Genomic DNA, 16332 nt, shown 5'->3' on the forward strand with positions numbered 1-16332 from the left:
AAAACCCTTGCTCCCTATGAACCAGATGTTACTGTTACATGCCTAACAGTATCTTGGTAATTGTAGCGAGCCTAGGGGTTGAAGGAAACCCTCATCACTGTAATGGGTTTAATGAATAGATCACTGCATTCATGTAATTTCCTTGACTTTGGACAGCCGTCGATTAAACTTCCTGTCAGAACTTGTCTTAATGAACTATTGAATGAATTTATTAATTTTACATCTGTATACACTTCCAGTTGCTATCTTTTTGTCATGATTTAAAATTTTTTCCATTATAATTTCCCATGTCCACACTTAAAATGGAAGCTGCTTATATAAACATGTCACAGTAATTAGATCCTTCACCAGCAATGATGTTGTAGCATCGCAGTTTTACGTCTCCCAGCTCCTGTCCGGCAGAGAAACTCCTATGTTCTAACCAATTCTATTTCTCTGTGTCCCACTTTGCCATAAATTTCACTATTTAACTATAAATAATTTCAATAGAAAGTATTATATGAAAATTATGACATAACCTATGACTTAAAAATGGGAACCAAGTTATAACGTGTGCCCTGGCACTCTCATCTCCTGTCCTTCAATCCCTCTTCAGCTGAAGACTACACTTGGTCTTGACTCCGTGCACTGCACCACAGGAAATCAACTAGTAAATAGGTAAGAGTGCGGTAGAAAGCAAACAGCAGATTTACAGTAATATACAGAACACAGCTATTGCTGCTCTGAATATAGAAAATAACAGTCATGTCTTCTGCACTAAAACTCTCAAAACTTAACCTGATCGCATCCTGTAAATTAATTAATATTGAGTTTATATCGTTCATGATTGATTGCTTCAGGTTGACGAACATCATAGGATATCAAAATAAATAAGAATGAGCTTCCCAGAATCTGTCGGTGATAACTCAGGAATCTGCCTAAGATAATTTTCCTTGTGAGCAACTTGCCAGAAGTGTCTGCACCGAATTAGAAAGCCTGGGATGCCCAACGCCCACCTTCTTGCTGCTGAAACAATCCAATTGTTAGCCAATTATAAAAGCCCCTTATGAACTCAAGAATAAAGTAAACTCTGTTTCCATTTAAGATATTAAAATGTTAACGTCTCCTTGATATCTATAACAGATGTCATATGTTTTTGGGGTGTTGTATAGCAAACAGACTGGATTATTTTCTTTAACTGAACCCAGTTTTTAACCATAATGAAAAGACGAGAGAAATAATATACTAAGGGCAAAACACTACAATTTATTGCAGGATAACATTTTTGGCTAAAGACACTCTGTCAGAACTGGAAAAGGAAAGTAGACAAGCTGGTTTATAAGATTAAGCAAACAAAGAGATGTGGTAAAGGGTGCTGGTCAGATATGCTAAATGCTAGTATGAAGAGTAGTTGCTAATGAGTTAATAGCTGTGAAATAGTTTTTTTTTATTGTTAAAATGATCAGAAAAGCTGGCTTACACACTGAGGTCAGCTCAGCTAGCCGCAAAGTGGAAAGCAGCGATTAAAATGAACACGTTGCAGATTTTACTCTTCTGTTTTCACATCTGAATCTTTCATAATGAATTTAAGTACAAATTGACGTTGGACTGTATTTGAAATTGACAGCAAACATCCTCAGGTTCATTATCCATGGGATTTTCCAACCTGCCTGTCCTGCACGGTTAAATCATTACCCACTTAACAATCATTTCCTCAGCCTCAAAATTCTTCTAACCTATTCACACATCCATTTTTATATATGTGAAATAAAGGTAGTAATGCACCTGCTGTGATCCTGTCTGTTTCACGTGGACAGTATGATGGCAAGATTAGGAATAATGAATTCTGTGGAGAAATAACATTTACCATTTTATTTTAGAAGTCTCCCCATCCATAGATAAGAAGTCATGCATCAATCAAGGGTTCCTTCTAACTGAGCAACTTTTTGCGACCTGTACATATATTAAGACCAGTATGTCAGATTTTGTTGCTCAATGCATCAAGAAATTCAAGTTAATGAGACCTGTGTGACTTACAAAATCATAATATTACTCTTCCTAGATTTTGTGTGTCCTTTTATTGAAGTCCATAGTGAGACCCAAATACATTACCCCATTTCATTTTCATTAGTTGTTGCATCTGATTGATTCTTTCAGAATCTATTTGAATTGTATTACTGTAACTCATTTATTTATAGTCCTCCAGAGACAACCGTACACCCAGAGGCTGCTGGACATAAGAACATAAGACGCAGGAGTCGGTCATTCGGCCCCTCGAGCCTGCTCCGCCATTCAATAAAATCATGGCTGATCTAATCTTGGCCTCCACTCCACTTCCCTGCCCGCTCCCCATTTAACTTGACTCCCTTATCGTTCAAAAATCTGTCTATCTCCACCTTAAATATATTCAATGACCCAGCCTCCACAGCTCTCTGGGGAAGAGAATTCCAAAGATTCACGACCCTCTGAGAGAAGAAATTCCTCCTCATTTCCGATTTAAAAGGGTGCCCCCTTATTCTGAAACTATGCCCCCCTAGTTCTAGATTCCCCCACGAGGGGAAACATCCTCTCTGCATCTACCTTGTCGAGCCCCTTCAGAATCATGTATGTTTCAATAAGATCCCCTCATTCTTCTAAACTCCAATGAGTATAGGCCCAACCTGCTCAACCTTTCTTCATAAGACAACCCTTCATCTCCGGAATCAACCTTGTGAACCTTCTCTGAACTGCCTCCAATACAAGTATATCCTTCCTTAAATAAGGAGACCAAAACTGTACGTAGTACTCCAGGTGTTGTCAGAAGTGGGGATGTTCACTGATGATTGCACACTGTTCAGCACCATTCGAGACTCGTCAGATACTGACGCAGTCCGTGTCCATATGCAGCAAGACTTGGACAACATTCAGACTTGGGCTGACAAGTGGCAAGTAACATTCGCATCACACAAGTGCCAGGCAATGACCATCTCCAACAAGCGAGACTCTAACCATCTCCCCTTGACATTCAATGGCATTACCATCGCTGAATCCCCCACTATCAACATCCTGGGGGTTACCATTGATCAGAAACTGAACTGGACCAGCCATATAAATACTGTGGCTACAAGAGCAGGCCAGAGGCTGGGAATTCTGTGGCGAGTGTCTCACCTCCTGACTCCCCAAAGCCTTTCCACCATCTACAAGGCACAAATCAGGAGTGTGATGGAATACTCCACTTGCCTGGATGAGTGCAGCTCCAACAACACTCAAGAAGCTCGACACCATTCAGGATAAGGCTGCCCGCTTGATTGGCACTCCATCCACCACCTTCAACATTCACTCCCTCCACCACCGGCGCACTGTGGCTGCAGTGTGTACCATCTACAAGATGCACTGCAGCAACTCGCCAAAGCTCCTTCAACAGCACCTCCCAAACCCACGACCTCTACCACTTAGAAGGACAAGGGCAGCAGACGCATGGGAACATCACCACCTACAAGTTCCCCTCCAAGCCACACACCATCCTGACTTGGACCTGTATCGCCGTTCCTTCACTGTCGCTGGGCCAAAATCCTGGAACTCCCTTCCTAACAGCACTGTGGGTGTACCTAAACCATATGGACTGCAGCGGTTCAAGAAGGCGGCTTACCACCATCTTCTCAAGGGCAATTAGGGATGGGCACTAAATGCAGGCCTAGCCAGCGACGCCCACATCCCATCAATGAATTAAAAAAAAAAAAATACTCCATTCCCTTTGCAATAAAGGCCAACATTCCATTTGCCTTCCTAATTACTTGCTGTACCTGCATGCTAACTTTTTGTGATTCATGTACAAGGACCCCCAGATCCCTCTGTACCTCAGCATTTTGTAATCTCTCTCCATTTAAATAATCTGCTTTTTTATTTTTCCTACCAAAGTGGATAACCTCGCATTTTCCCACATTAAACTCCATCTGCCAGATTTTTGCCCACTCACTGAGCCTATCTCTATCCCTTTGGAGATTCTTTGCATCCTCCACACAATTTGCTTTCCCACCTATCTTTGTATCATCAGCAAATTTGGCAACATTACACTCAGTCCCTTCATCCAAGTCATTAATATAGATTGTAAATAGTTGAGGCCCCAGCACTGATCCCTGCGGCACCCCACTAGTTACAGTTTGCCAACCTGAAAATGACCCATTTATCCCGACTCTCTGTTTTCTGTCAGCTAGCCAATCCTCTATCCATGCTAATATATTACTCCCAACCCCGTGAGCACTTATCTTCTGTAGTAACCTTTCATGTGGCATCTTTACGAATGCCTTCTGGAAATCCAAATACACTACATCTACTGGTTCCCCTTTATCCACCCTGCTCGTTACATCCTCAAAGAACTCCAGCAAATTTGTCAAACATGATTTCCCTTTCATAAAACCATGCTGACTCTGCTTGACTATATTATGATTTTCTAAATGTCTTGCTACCACTTCCTTAATGATGGACTTCAGCATTTTCCCAATGACAGATGTTAGGCTAACTGGTTGATAGTTGCCTGCTTTCTGTCTCCCTCCTTTCTTAAATAGGGGCGTTACATTTGCGGTTTGTTATTTGATGTGTGAAATCAACAGATTATTGTAAAGGACTTCTGTCATAATTCGTGTTGTTTCGTATGGGCATTGGAAACCAATGATTTTATTTGATCTGCAGTCTACTGTAAATGACCTCTGAAGAATTCAGTGAAACTAATTATGCAAATGAATAAACACTTTAGTGAGGAATATACTGGGTGCACACTTGTTTGTTCCCATGCCCCCAAGAAAGTTCAAATTTCAGCATCCTACACAAATTTGAGGGTGTACAACAGTGCCCATTTAGAATGGGTTTGTATGTACTCTGGAGGTAAAATTTAAACACTTTGTCCTGGCAATATAGGGAAGGCTTTGTGTTGTATCTGCCCACCTCCTACCTCACTTGAAGATGCTCATTGTTGTTACTACAGGTACAAAGTGAAATTGATGTTCTAGTTCCCTCAGAACTGTCTTCCTTCACCTTACCCATGAGGGTCTACCCATGAAAATTCAAGTTTCTTAAAACAGGCTATATTTTGGTTTAGTTCTCTCTTTTGTCTGGCCATTGCTTTTACCCATTTCCCATAACATCAGTCTCCTTCTGCCACATACCATCTGTGATGATCCTACTCCAGGCTTTCACTTGTGTTACTAAAGCAAAATACTGCGGATGCTGGAAATCTGAAATAAAAACAGAAAATGCTGGAAACACTCAGCAGGTCAGGCAGCATCTGTGGAGAGAGAAACAGAGTTAACGTTTCAGGTCGATGACCTTTCGTCGGAACTGGAAAAAGTTACAGATGGAACAGTTTTTAAGCAAGTGTAGAGGCAGTGAAAGGGGGAGGGGGTGGGAAGGAAAGACTAAAAGAGGTCTCTGATAGGGTGGAAGGCAGAAGTGATGAAATGACAAAGGGTATGATTTAACAAAGCAAAAGGAGATGGTAATGAGACAAGTAAAGAAACAAAAGATGGGTCTCAAAGAGGTGTAAATGGGACTAGCAGAATCATTATCAACAGCTGCTGTCTGAAAGAGTGGGGGCAGAGGTTATGATCTGAAATTGTTGAACTTGATGTTGAGTACAGAAGGCTTTAAAGTGCCTAATGGAAAGATGAGGTGCTGTTCCTCGAGCTTACGTTGAGCTTTATTGGAACAATGTAAGAGGCCAAGGACAGTGGGAGTACTCGGTAAGCTTCACTTGTGTCGTTCTTCAGTTGGCTGCTAAGAATGTAAAAGCAGTCCGGTGATGATTCTCCCTTTCTCCCTCTCCCCTCCAGCGCAGTAACATCTGGTCTTTACTTGGTGCTTACCCGTGGTGGTTGGGTGAATCATTGGCACAAACCTAGAACTCAATACTCCAGGATGCAGCAAGTTGTAAGCACACTGTTCTACCACTGTGTGTGATACATATATCCATGAAATAAGTTCAAAAAAGATGATGTGCTTTAAAATTTATTAATTTAAAAAGAAAATAGTAGTGACGTAAGAAAACTACTATGCACTTGGTCTAAGCGTTAAACAAAGCTTTAATCAACTGTTTCACAACATGGAGGTGTAGTTGTGTCCTTCACTAGTTCCTGTTAAGAATGTCCTGCGCAAGCTGGGCCCGTGCCCGAGTATTTATACTCTCCCTGGACAGCGCCACCAGTAGGCTGCTCAGTATTATTTCATAAGTCTTTCTTTCATGAATGACTGATTCATGTCAAGTAGTACAGAAAGGAAATTAAATGGGCAAGTGTCAGTGTTTTTATTCAATTTTTTGAGTATCCTAAATTTTCTACAAGGATATGTATTGTAAGTATTTGACAGTATTTTTTAAACAATCTTTCTTCAGATTGATAATGAAGAATATGGTGAAGCATTGGCTCTTGCACAAGCCTATGACCTTGACAGTGACCTTGTGTACCAAAGACAATGGAGGAAATCGCCTGTTAATATTGCTTCTATTCAGGACTACCTGGTATGTTTGATGCACAGTCTTAAATGTTTAGAAATAGATTGGTGGTATTTTCAGTGCTGCAGATTACTTACTTTCGTATTGAATCCATTTTGCTTACAAAATTTTAACAACAAGGAAAGGTTATTTTGCTCTGAGCTTGCCCCGTTTTGCTTGATCTCAATTCTGTCTCTTCAGCTTATTCCAGAGTGCCCTTTTTTCTCCTGAAATAACCTGCCAAAATGGTTTGCTTCAATGATAACTTGCTGAATATGACAATGTTTCTTTGTATGAAATAGTTCTGCCTGAATTCCCTCTTTAGATCTTTCTTGCCTTCTAATGAAGAGCGATCCATGTTTAGGAACCACAGTTACTTGCCCCCCCTCTCTCAGTAAATCCCTGTAGGAAAAGTCTCAAATTGAGCCTCAGTTTATTTGTTCTCTTCCCTCCCCTTGTTTGTCTTGTGTTTCTCATGGTGTGCTCTCATTGTGTAGTTTGGTTGAGATTGATTGGAGTTTCCTGTAATTTCTCCCTTTCTTCGCTGAGCTAGTTGATGCATCTGATATTTACTTGCAACTGTTTTCACTTGTCTTTCCCACAGAGTAAAATTAAGAAACGTTCATGGGTGTTGCATGAATGTGTGGAAAGAGTGCCTGAAAATGTTGATGTGGCCAGAGAGCTGCTTCAGTATGGATTGAAAGGGACCGACCTGGAGGCACTTATAGCTATAGGAAAAGGAGAAGACGGGGGCAGGTTTGTCATCCTTGTTAAGGAATGTATAACTTTCCCCCCTATATTGTGTAACAGCGCTGGTTATATTTTCCAGTAGGGCATTGCTACTTATATGTTCTAAGCAGAAAATGCTGTGAATACTCAGCAGGTCAGGCAGCATCTGTGGAGAGAGAAAAAGAGCTAACAGATGCCGCCTGACCTGCTGAGTATTTCCAGCATTTTCTGTTTATATTTCAGATTTCCAGCATCCGCACTTTTTTTGCTTTTATGTATTCTATAAGCAGTCATTTGTAATTCTTGTTTATTTCCCAACATCAGTCGGTGAAAATATTTCTCGTTCCTTTATTTTCCATTTGGTATGGGTTCGAAGTTACCAACCTGGCTGCAATTATTTCAGCTATGAGAAAGAAAATTGAGCCAGGCCTGTCAACTAGATACTTCTACTGGCTTCAAACTGTTCAGAACTATTCGCTCTTCCCCAACCTTTTTTCAGATTGTGTTTTTCTGCTTCATATTTCTTTGTTTCATTATACATTTAAAATTATTGCACAGTTTGTACTTCGCAGTCTCTGTCCCTAGTTGAGCCACCAGGAAGGTACAATTGACTTCAGGTTCACTGTATTTTATATGTACCTGTGTTGATTTAATTTATTTTAAACAGAGTTCGTTTTTTCTAAAAGTTTTACCAATAAACATGTTGCTGTGCACAAAACAACATAAACTTAACTTAAGATTCAGGGGCATAACATTTCAGAGTTTCCACTTCAATTATTTGAATTTTATTATTGAGGTGGGAAATGTCACGGAGATCTTTACGACACCTATAAAATCTACTGAAGTTTACTGCAACCTCTGGAAAATGTAGGCCACTGGGGCAATAATTTTACACAATGTAATAAAATATACTATTGAGCTAGCACATCAATCTTTTACCTGGTAGAATTATTGCAGTTCATTACCAAAGTGGTAGGTTCATAATCGTATATGTAATAGAATTTTAGGCAGCATGCAGTTCTTTTGGAGAATTGTTCATTTTCATTTTAACAGATTCATTTTGCCTGGAGATGTGGACATTGATGAGCTTCCCTATGAAGATTATTTGTCACCAGTTGAAGAGATGCAGAGGAGAAAAGAAAAAGAGGCTGCAAAAAGAGAGGAACTACTCCAACTGGTGGATTTTTCCACGTGAGAAATAATTGTTACTTTACAGCATACAAATTGACCTTTCCTAGTTAAAAGCATAGCCAGTGCGTGTTTCTAAAATGTTATAAGCACACACATTATATATACCACTTGCCATAGCTTGACTCCTTACCTCTGAAAATCCCAGTTGGTACGAATAATTTACTGTGTGGTTATCACCGGCACAAACCCACTGCACTGCAAAATCTGAGCAAAACTCTTAGCTGCAGCTTCGACCCTTGGTGAGAACAATTTACTTTCGAAGCTTCACTTCTGAATCAGACAGATTTGTTAATCCTGACTGACTGGCTTTGATTTTCACATCAAACCCGATGACTGGCTCTGTATGATCTTGAGTATTAGTTACACATATAATGCCGGGTAACTTGCAGGGTATGGAGGAAGTTTTCTACGTACATTGGCTATTTGTTTCTTCATACCCCTGCTAAGCATTAAAGTTTAAAAATGCCGGATAGCCGGGCTTAAAAATAATATTATCCAGTACCTTGCCAATCTATTGGGCCAAATCTTGCTGTAAAAATAACGGATTTTTAACGATGACTCCATTATTAATGTGCTAATCCGCCTACAAATTGCGGGGTTTGAGATACTCCATGAGTTGTGAATCTACCGAACTTGCTGGTCGATTTACACCACTCCGCCATTTGCTTCACACAAACAGCATCTCGCCCTTAACCTCCCCATTTTTTTAAGAGCTTGCTGGATTTGCGCATTAATTGCTCATTAAATTCACCGCAGAAAGTCAGGGTTGGAAGTTAACAGCGTAAGTACCTTTTTAACAATGCGATGATTGTTAATGCAATGCCAATCAATCTCTGGCCCAGAAAGGGAACAATTTAAACTGTTCAATCATATTCCTGCGTGTAGTCAATTGTGGTTAAGAGATTTTTAAAAAGTAAACTTTTTTTTCTTATTTTGCTTTCTGTCTCTTTTCATCCAATCTTTCTTTCGCGCTCTTTATTTCTCTTTTTTTTTATATTCCTTCATGGGATGTGGGTCTCGCTGGCAAGGCCAGCATTTATTGCCCATCCCTAGTTGCCCTTGAGAAGGTGGTGGTGCGCCGCCTTCTTGAACCACTGCAGTCCATGAGGTGAAGGTGCTCCCACGGTGCTGTTAGGGAGGGAGTTCCAGGATTTTGACCCAGCGACAATGAAGGATCGGCGATATATTTCCAAGTCAGGATGGTGTGTGACTTGGAGGTGATGGTGTTCCCATGCGCCTGCTGCCCTTGTCTTTCTAGGTGGTAGAGACTGCGGGTTTGGGAGATGCTGTCAAAGAAGCCTTGGCGAGTTTCTGCAGTGCATCTTGTAGATGGTACACACTGCAGCTACGGTACGCCAGTGGTGGAGGGAGTGAATGTTTAAGATGGTGGATGGGGTGCCAATCAAGTGGGCTGCTTTGTCCAGGATGGTGTTGCGCTTCTTGTGTTGTTGGAGCTGCACTCACCCAGGCAAGTGGAGAGTATTCCATCACACTCTGACTGCCTTGTCGATGGTGGAAAGGCTTTGGGGAGTCGGGAGGTGCGTCACTCTCCACAGAATACCCAGCCTCTGACCTGCTCTTGTAGCCACAGTATTTATGTGGCTGGTTCAGTTAAATTTCTGGTTAATGGTGACTCCCAAGAAGTTGATGGTGGGGGATTTGGAGATGGTAATCCCATTGAATGTCATGGGGAGGTGGCCAGACCAATCCTGAATGTTGTCCAGGTCTAGCTGCATGCGGGCATGGTCTGCTTCATTATTTGAGGAGTTGCGAATGGAACTGAAGACAGCAATCATTAGCAAGCATCCCCACTCCTGACCTTGTGATGGAGGGAAGGTCATTGAAGCAGCTGAAGATGGTTGGGCCTAGGACATTGCCCTGAGGAACTCCTGCAGTGATGTCCTGGGGCTGAGATGATTGACTTGCAACAACCACTTTCCTTTGTGCTAGGTATGACTCCAGCCAGTGGAGAGTTTTCCCCCTGATTCCCATTGACTTCAGTTTTACTAGGACTCCTTAATACTGCACTCTGTGAAATGCTGCCTTGATGTCAAGGGCAATCACTCGCATCTCACCTCTGGAATTCAGCTCATTTGTCCATGTTTGGATCAAGGCTATAATGAGCTCTGGAGCCGAGTGGTTCTGGCGGAACCCAAACTGAACATCGATGAGCAGGTTATTGGTGAGTAAGTACTGCTTGAATAGCACCGTCGACGACATCTTCCATCACTTGAGAGTAGATTGATGGGGCGGGAATTGGCTGGATTGGATTTGTCCTGCTTTTTATGGACAGGACATACCTGGTCAATTTTTCACATTGTTGGGTAGATGCCAGTGTTGCAGTTGTACTGGAATAACTTGGCTGGAGGCCCCCACATGTCTTCAGCACTACAGCCTGGATGTTGTCGCATCCCATACCTCTGCTGTATCCAGTGTGCTCAGCCATTTCTTGATATCATGTGGCGTGGACCTGATTTGATTGTAATTCACCCTCCTTCTGACATTCCTCTGTTTCTTTCTCAATCCTTAAATCTGATTTGTTGAGATGCGCTGTTGGTCCCACAGTTCACTGAGGCCCCAGATGCCCTGTTGCCCTCACCACGCAGTTATAAGCTCACACTTCCAGCAAGTTACGGCGCAAAAAGCCTTTGAGTTGACGGGTGCCGGGAAAAGCCTAACGGCACGTGCCACGAAATGTCCCGCTCCAGCGAAATCTGGCCCATTATATTTTTAAATTGCTGAATGAGTCGCAGCATTCCATTTAAAATGCACCAGACCCCATTTAAAATAACAAATAGACCCCAGTCTGTCAAATTAGGTAACCACACCACCGCCCCCCCCCCCCCCCCGACCCTGAACACGGGGGCCCCACAAGGATGTGTGCTGAGCCCCTCCTCTACTCCCTCTTCACCCACGACTGTGTGGCTGTTCATGGTTCCAACACCATCATCAAGTTTGCGGATGATACCACGGTAGTAGGCCAGATCACCAACAACAATGAGTCAGCCTACAGGGAGGAGGTCCAGCATCTCGTGAAGTGGTGCGCCGATAACAACCTGGCCCTTAACATCAAGAAAACCAAAGAAATCATTGTGGACTTCAGGAAGTCTAAAGGCGGAAGTCACACCCCCATCCACATCAGTGGGGCTGTGGTGGAAAGAGTGGACAGCTTTAAGTTCCTCGGAGTCCACATCACGGAAGACCTCTCCTGGTCCCTCAATACCTCCTCTCTGGTGAAGAAGGCCCAGCAGCGCCTATATTTCCTAAGGAGGCTGAAGGGATGTAACCTGTCACCCCTGATCCTCTCTAACTTTTACCGCTGCACAATAGAGAGCATCCTGACAAACTGTATCACAGTATGGTATGGCAGGTGTAGCTACTATGACCGGAAAGCCCTGCAGTGGGTAGTCAAAACTGCCCAACGCATTACCGGCACCCGGCTACCGACCATAGAGCACATATACCAGAAACGCTGTCTACGGAGGTCACAGTCCATCATCAAAGACCCTACCTACCCCAGCCACAGTCTGTTCGCCCTCCTGCCATCTGGGAGACGCTACAGATGCATTCGCACCCGTACGACCAGATTTAGGAACAGCTTCTTCCCAAGGGCTGTCATCCTACTGAACTCTACAAATAAACTCTAAAGCCTGCACATCTGCCAATGCACTTTATTATGGTTATGTTTATGTTAATATACTACAAGCCAAATGTATGTTGAATGTTTAAATGTCTTAATCTAAATGTACACTCTCGGGAGCCGCAAGCCTACATTTCGTTGTACTGCACATGTGCACTAACAATGACAATAAAAGTTGATTTGATTTGATTTTTGATTTGATTGAGTCCTCCTATGTCGAGCTGTTTCAAGGCGGAAAACCCATTTTAAGTGTCATGGTACCTGCAATACCTGTTACGCCTGTAGCTGGTGCTGTGATTCATCTTTACAGTGTTAAAAATCCTGTCATGTAACATTAGTTGAATGTGCTCCTTGAACTCCAATACAAAATTATTGCAGGTATTTTTCTCCATCCCCTCTCCTCCTCCTCACTGAGTCCAGTTATCCGCCTTGACCTCCAACCCTCCAAGTGTAATGTCACAGGAGATCAATTATGACATGTAAGTCGCTAGTAATATTGTAGGTCCCTTTACTGAGAAGTCTTCCCTACTTTTGAAGTTTTGGAGGTGTCTGTGAAAAATATGAAGGGACTATTGCATAGCTTTTCCGATTCTCAAAAGGAGAGTTGTCCATGTACAATCCTGAATATGCAAATCTCTCCCATTTCCAAATTACTGTTTGCTGGCTATCATATTTGGTATTGAGCTCACTATCCGAAGTGCACTGGTTATTACTGTATTTGTAAGTGGACTGATTAAAGAACAGGAGCACTCGAGAGAAGCATAAAGTTTTGAAACTTTTTGATCAGCGGGGTTATGTAGAAATCGGGATCACTGTATAGCTGGATTTGAGAAAGCAGCTACATCGTGTTTTAGTGCATTGATATTTCAGACTCTGCAAGAAACTTTTTCTAAATAATTGCATAAATGATCAAAGTGTTTAATAGGCATTCATTGACATGCTGTGGTAAAGCTCAGGGACTGTTTTTTAATCTCTCTGCTATTGCTGATGGGGATGATCAGAAATGCTGTCCTTGCTTTCTTTCAGTTTACTCCCTTTGCCTCAGACCTGTGAATGCTATAAGCACACATTTGGATTTGTGATTCATGTGATTCCCACGGACCGACAGTTCGCTAGAGGGTGACTCACTTACTGGGCTAATCTGATTACTAGAAGCGGAAACTGCAGAGTTTTATTATAAATGAGTTTGGAAGAACATTAACTGCAGAAGGCAATAAAATTGTGAAGAATTCAGTTCTGCATTATGTTTCAAACTTGCATTGCTCTATTTGAGATTAAGTTATGGGATGCTTTAAGTAGAAGATTTTGTTCAAATGTTTTCCATTGTGTGGAACTTTGAATGCAATACCAACCAACTAATGTTTTCATGAGCTCTGGTCTTATATCCCTGGCTCCTATTTCACTGCTTGCAGCCTCAGCAACCCTATCATTTTGATTTTGTTTAAAGATTATAATTATTATTAAATGTCCTTGCTTCATTGCATCCTTATTTCTTTCAACTGCAAATTCATAGATTTGTGACAGCTTACTAATGATCATTGACCTTTTGGCATTTCTATATTGCATCTAGCTCTTAATTGTCTACAAACTAAAATAAACCCCAAAGTACTTGCAGTCTTTTTACTTATATTTCTGTTTTCCAAAAATAAGTAAAATATGAATATGTACAAATCCCTGTTCATGACTGGGCATTAATAGTTTGAAACTGGAAAGGGAAATACTATAACATACAAAAAGGTGAAGTGCACAGAAACATGGCGGCAGTTATTGATTGTAAAATTAGTGGTGTGGTTTTATAATTTTTGGACATCCAGAGCATCCTTTTTCTTTTCACAGACTGACATTGGAACAGAAGAAACTTTGTCGCTGTAGATTGAAACTGTTAACCTACTTAAATCGCCTAGCAACATATGAGGTATGAAAATCATTTAATATTTTTTCATATAAAGAGTATAAAAGTTAATCTTAATATTGTAGATCCTCTCTCATTTCAGAATACAAAATGCTTATTTTTTTTAAAATATACCTGGCTTCTACAAGGGAGTTGTAACAAATACATTTTGTTTTAGCGTTCATGGTGATGGGTTGACTTCATTACTTGGGAAGTACTAGGGGTTCAAAATTCTAATATGTTAAAAGTTAATCTAAAAGTATGTACACCTTGGTGCTGTATGCCTTGAATCGAATATATAGCTACAATGACTTATATTTCTATTTATAGGAAATCCTTGGAGGGCCTCATGCTGCAGAGCAAAGATATGATTCAGAATTCTTCAAAATATTTAGAAGTCAGAACATTGTATTATCTGCAAGAACATATGCAAGGGTAAGGTGTACTTTCTGAAAATGTAATCATAGGTCATGATAACATTTATACAAAAGCAAAATACTGCAGATGCTGGAAATCTGAAATAAAAACAGAAAATGCTGGAAGCACTCAGCAGGCCAGGCAGCATCTGTGGAGAGAGAAACAGAGTTAACGTTTCAGGTCTGTGACCCTTCATCATCGAACTGAAACGTTAACTCTGTTTCCATCGAGGCCTGGACTAATGATCCGGAGACATGATTTCAAACCCCACCACGCAGCTGGGAAATTTAAATTCAATTAAATAAAAGTCTGGCATAAAAAAAGTTAGTATCAGTACTAGTGACCACGAAACGACCGAATTGTCATAAAAACCCATGTGGTTCACTAATGTCCTCCGTTACTCCAGACCAACAGCAATTTGGTTGACTCTTAACTGCCCTCTGAAATGGCCGAGCGAGCCACTCAGTTGTACCAAGAATAAAACCAGACGGACCACCCGGCATCGACCGAGGCACCAGACATGATAAAGGCGCACCCAACCCAGTCGACACTGCAAAGTCCTCCTCACTAACATCTCGGCCAATGGCCCAGCCTCCTCCATCACCATCTCTGGGTATGTCCTGTCCCACCGGCGGTACAGTGGTATACAGTCAGGAGGGGGTCAAACATGGGCAAGGAAACCTGCTGATTACCACCTACCGCCCTCCCTCAGCTGATGAATCAGTACTCCGCCATGTTGAACATCACTTGGAAGAAGCACTGAGGGTAGCAAGGGCGCAGAATATACTCTGGGTGGGGGACTTCAATGTCCATCACTAAGAGTGGCTCGGTAGCACCACTACTGACCGAGCTGGCCGAGTCCTGAAGGACATAACTGCCAGTCATGGCCTGCGACAGGTGGTGAGAGAATCAACACGAGGGACAAACCTACTTGACCTCGTCCTCAGCAATCTACCTGTCGCAGATGTATCTGTCCATGACAGTATTGGTAGCAGTGACCACCGCACAGTCATTGTGGCGACGAAGTCCTGTCTTCACACTGAGGACACCCTCCATCTTGTTGTGTGGCACTACCACTGTGCTAAATGGGATAGATTCAGAACAGATCTAGCAGCTCAAAACTGGGCATCCATGAGGCGCTGGGCCATCGGTGGCAGCAGCAGAATTGTATTCCACCACAACCTGTAACCTCATGGCCTGGCATATCCCTCATTCTACCATTACCATCAACCCAGGGGACCAACCCTGGTTCAATGAGGAGTGTAGAAGAGCATGCCAGGAGCAGCACCAGGTGTACCTAAAAATGAAATACCAATTTGGTGAAGCTTCAACACAGGACTACATACATGCTAAATAGCGGAAACAGCATGCTATAGACAGGGCTAAGCGATCCCACCATCAACAGATCAGATCAAAGCTCTGCAGTCCTGCCACATCCAGTCCTTGAATGGCAGTGGACAATTAAACAACTAACTGGAGGAGGCTCCATGAACATCCCCAGTCTCAATGGCGGCGGAGCCCAGCACGTGAGTTCAAAAGTCAAGGTTGAAGCATTTGCAACCATATTAAACCAGAAGAGCCGAGTGGATGGTCCATCTCGGCCTCCTCCTGCAGTCCCCACCATCACAAAAGCCAGTTTTCAGCCAATTCGATTCACTCCACGTGATAGCAAGAAACGACTGAGCGCACTGGTTACAGCAAAGGCTATGGACACCGATAACAGCCAAGCTGTTCCAGTACAGCTACAACACTGGCATCTACCCGACAATGTGGAAAACTGCCCAGCTATGCCCTGTCCACAAACAGCAGGACAAATCCAATCCGGCCAATTACCGCCCCATCAGTCTACTCTCAATCATCAGTAAAGTGATGGAAGGTGTCGACAGTGCTATCAAGCAGCACTTACCAATAATCTGCTCACCGATACTCAGTTTGGGTTCCACCAGGACCACTTGGCTCCAGACCTCATTACAGCCTTGGTCTAAACATGGACAAAAGAGCTGACTTCCAGAGGTGAGGTGAGAG

General features: G+C 42.3%; 1 protein-coding gene across 2 annotated transcripts in view; it reads left to right on the forward strand.

Moving 5' to 3' along the window:
- The window catches only part of nbas (NBAS subunit of NRZ tethering complex), a 300213-nt gene that overhangs the window by 46237 nt on the left and 237644 nt on the right, over nucleotides 1-16332 (forward strand). For both annotated transcript variants that reach the window (XR_015079464.1, XM_085996289.1), the window contains exons 16-20: nucleotides 6341-6466; nucleotides 7044-7195; nucleotides 8222-8359; nucleotides 13836-13914; nucleotides 14221-14325. Coding sequence is in view for 1 of the 2 variants with exons in the window: in XM_085996289.1 (XP_085852415.1) it covers nucleotides 6341-6466; nucleotides 7044-7195; nucleotides 8222-8359; nucleotides 13836-13914; nucleotides 14221-14325 (600 nt within the window). In the remaining variant the exon portion in view is untranslated. The remainder of the gene's footprint in view (nucleotides 1-6340; nucleotides 6467-7043; nucleotides 7196-8221; nucleotides 8360-13835; nucleotides 13915-14220; nucleotides 14326-16332) is intronic.

This window comes from Somniosus microcephalus, chromosome 9 (genome assembly GCF_052327205.1).
Source record: "Somniosus microcephalus isolate GS21.2 chromosome 9, FLI_Smic_1.0, whole genome shotgun sequence".
Taxonomy (NCBI): domain Eukaryota; kingdom Metazoa; phylum Chordata; class Chondrichthyes; order Squaliformes; family Somniosidae; genus Somniosus; species Somniosus microcephalus.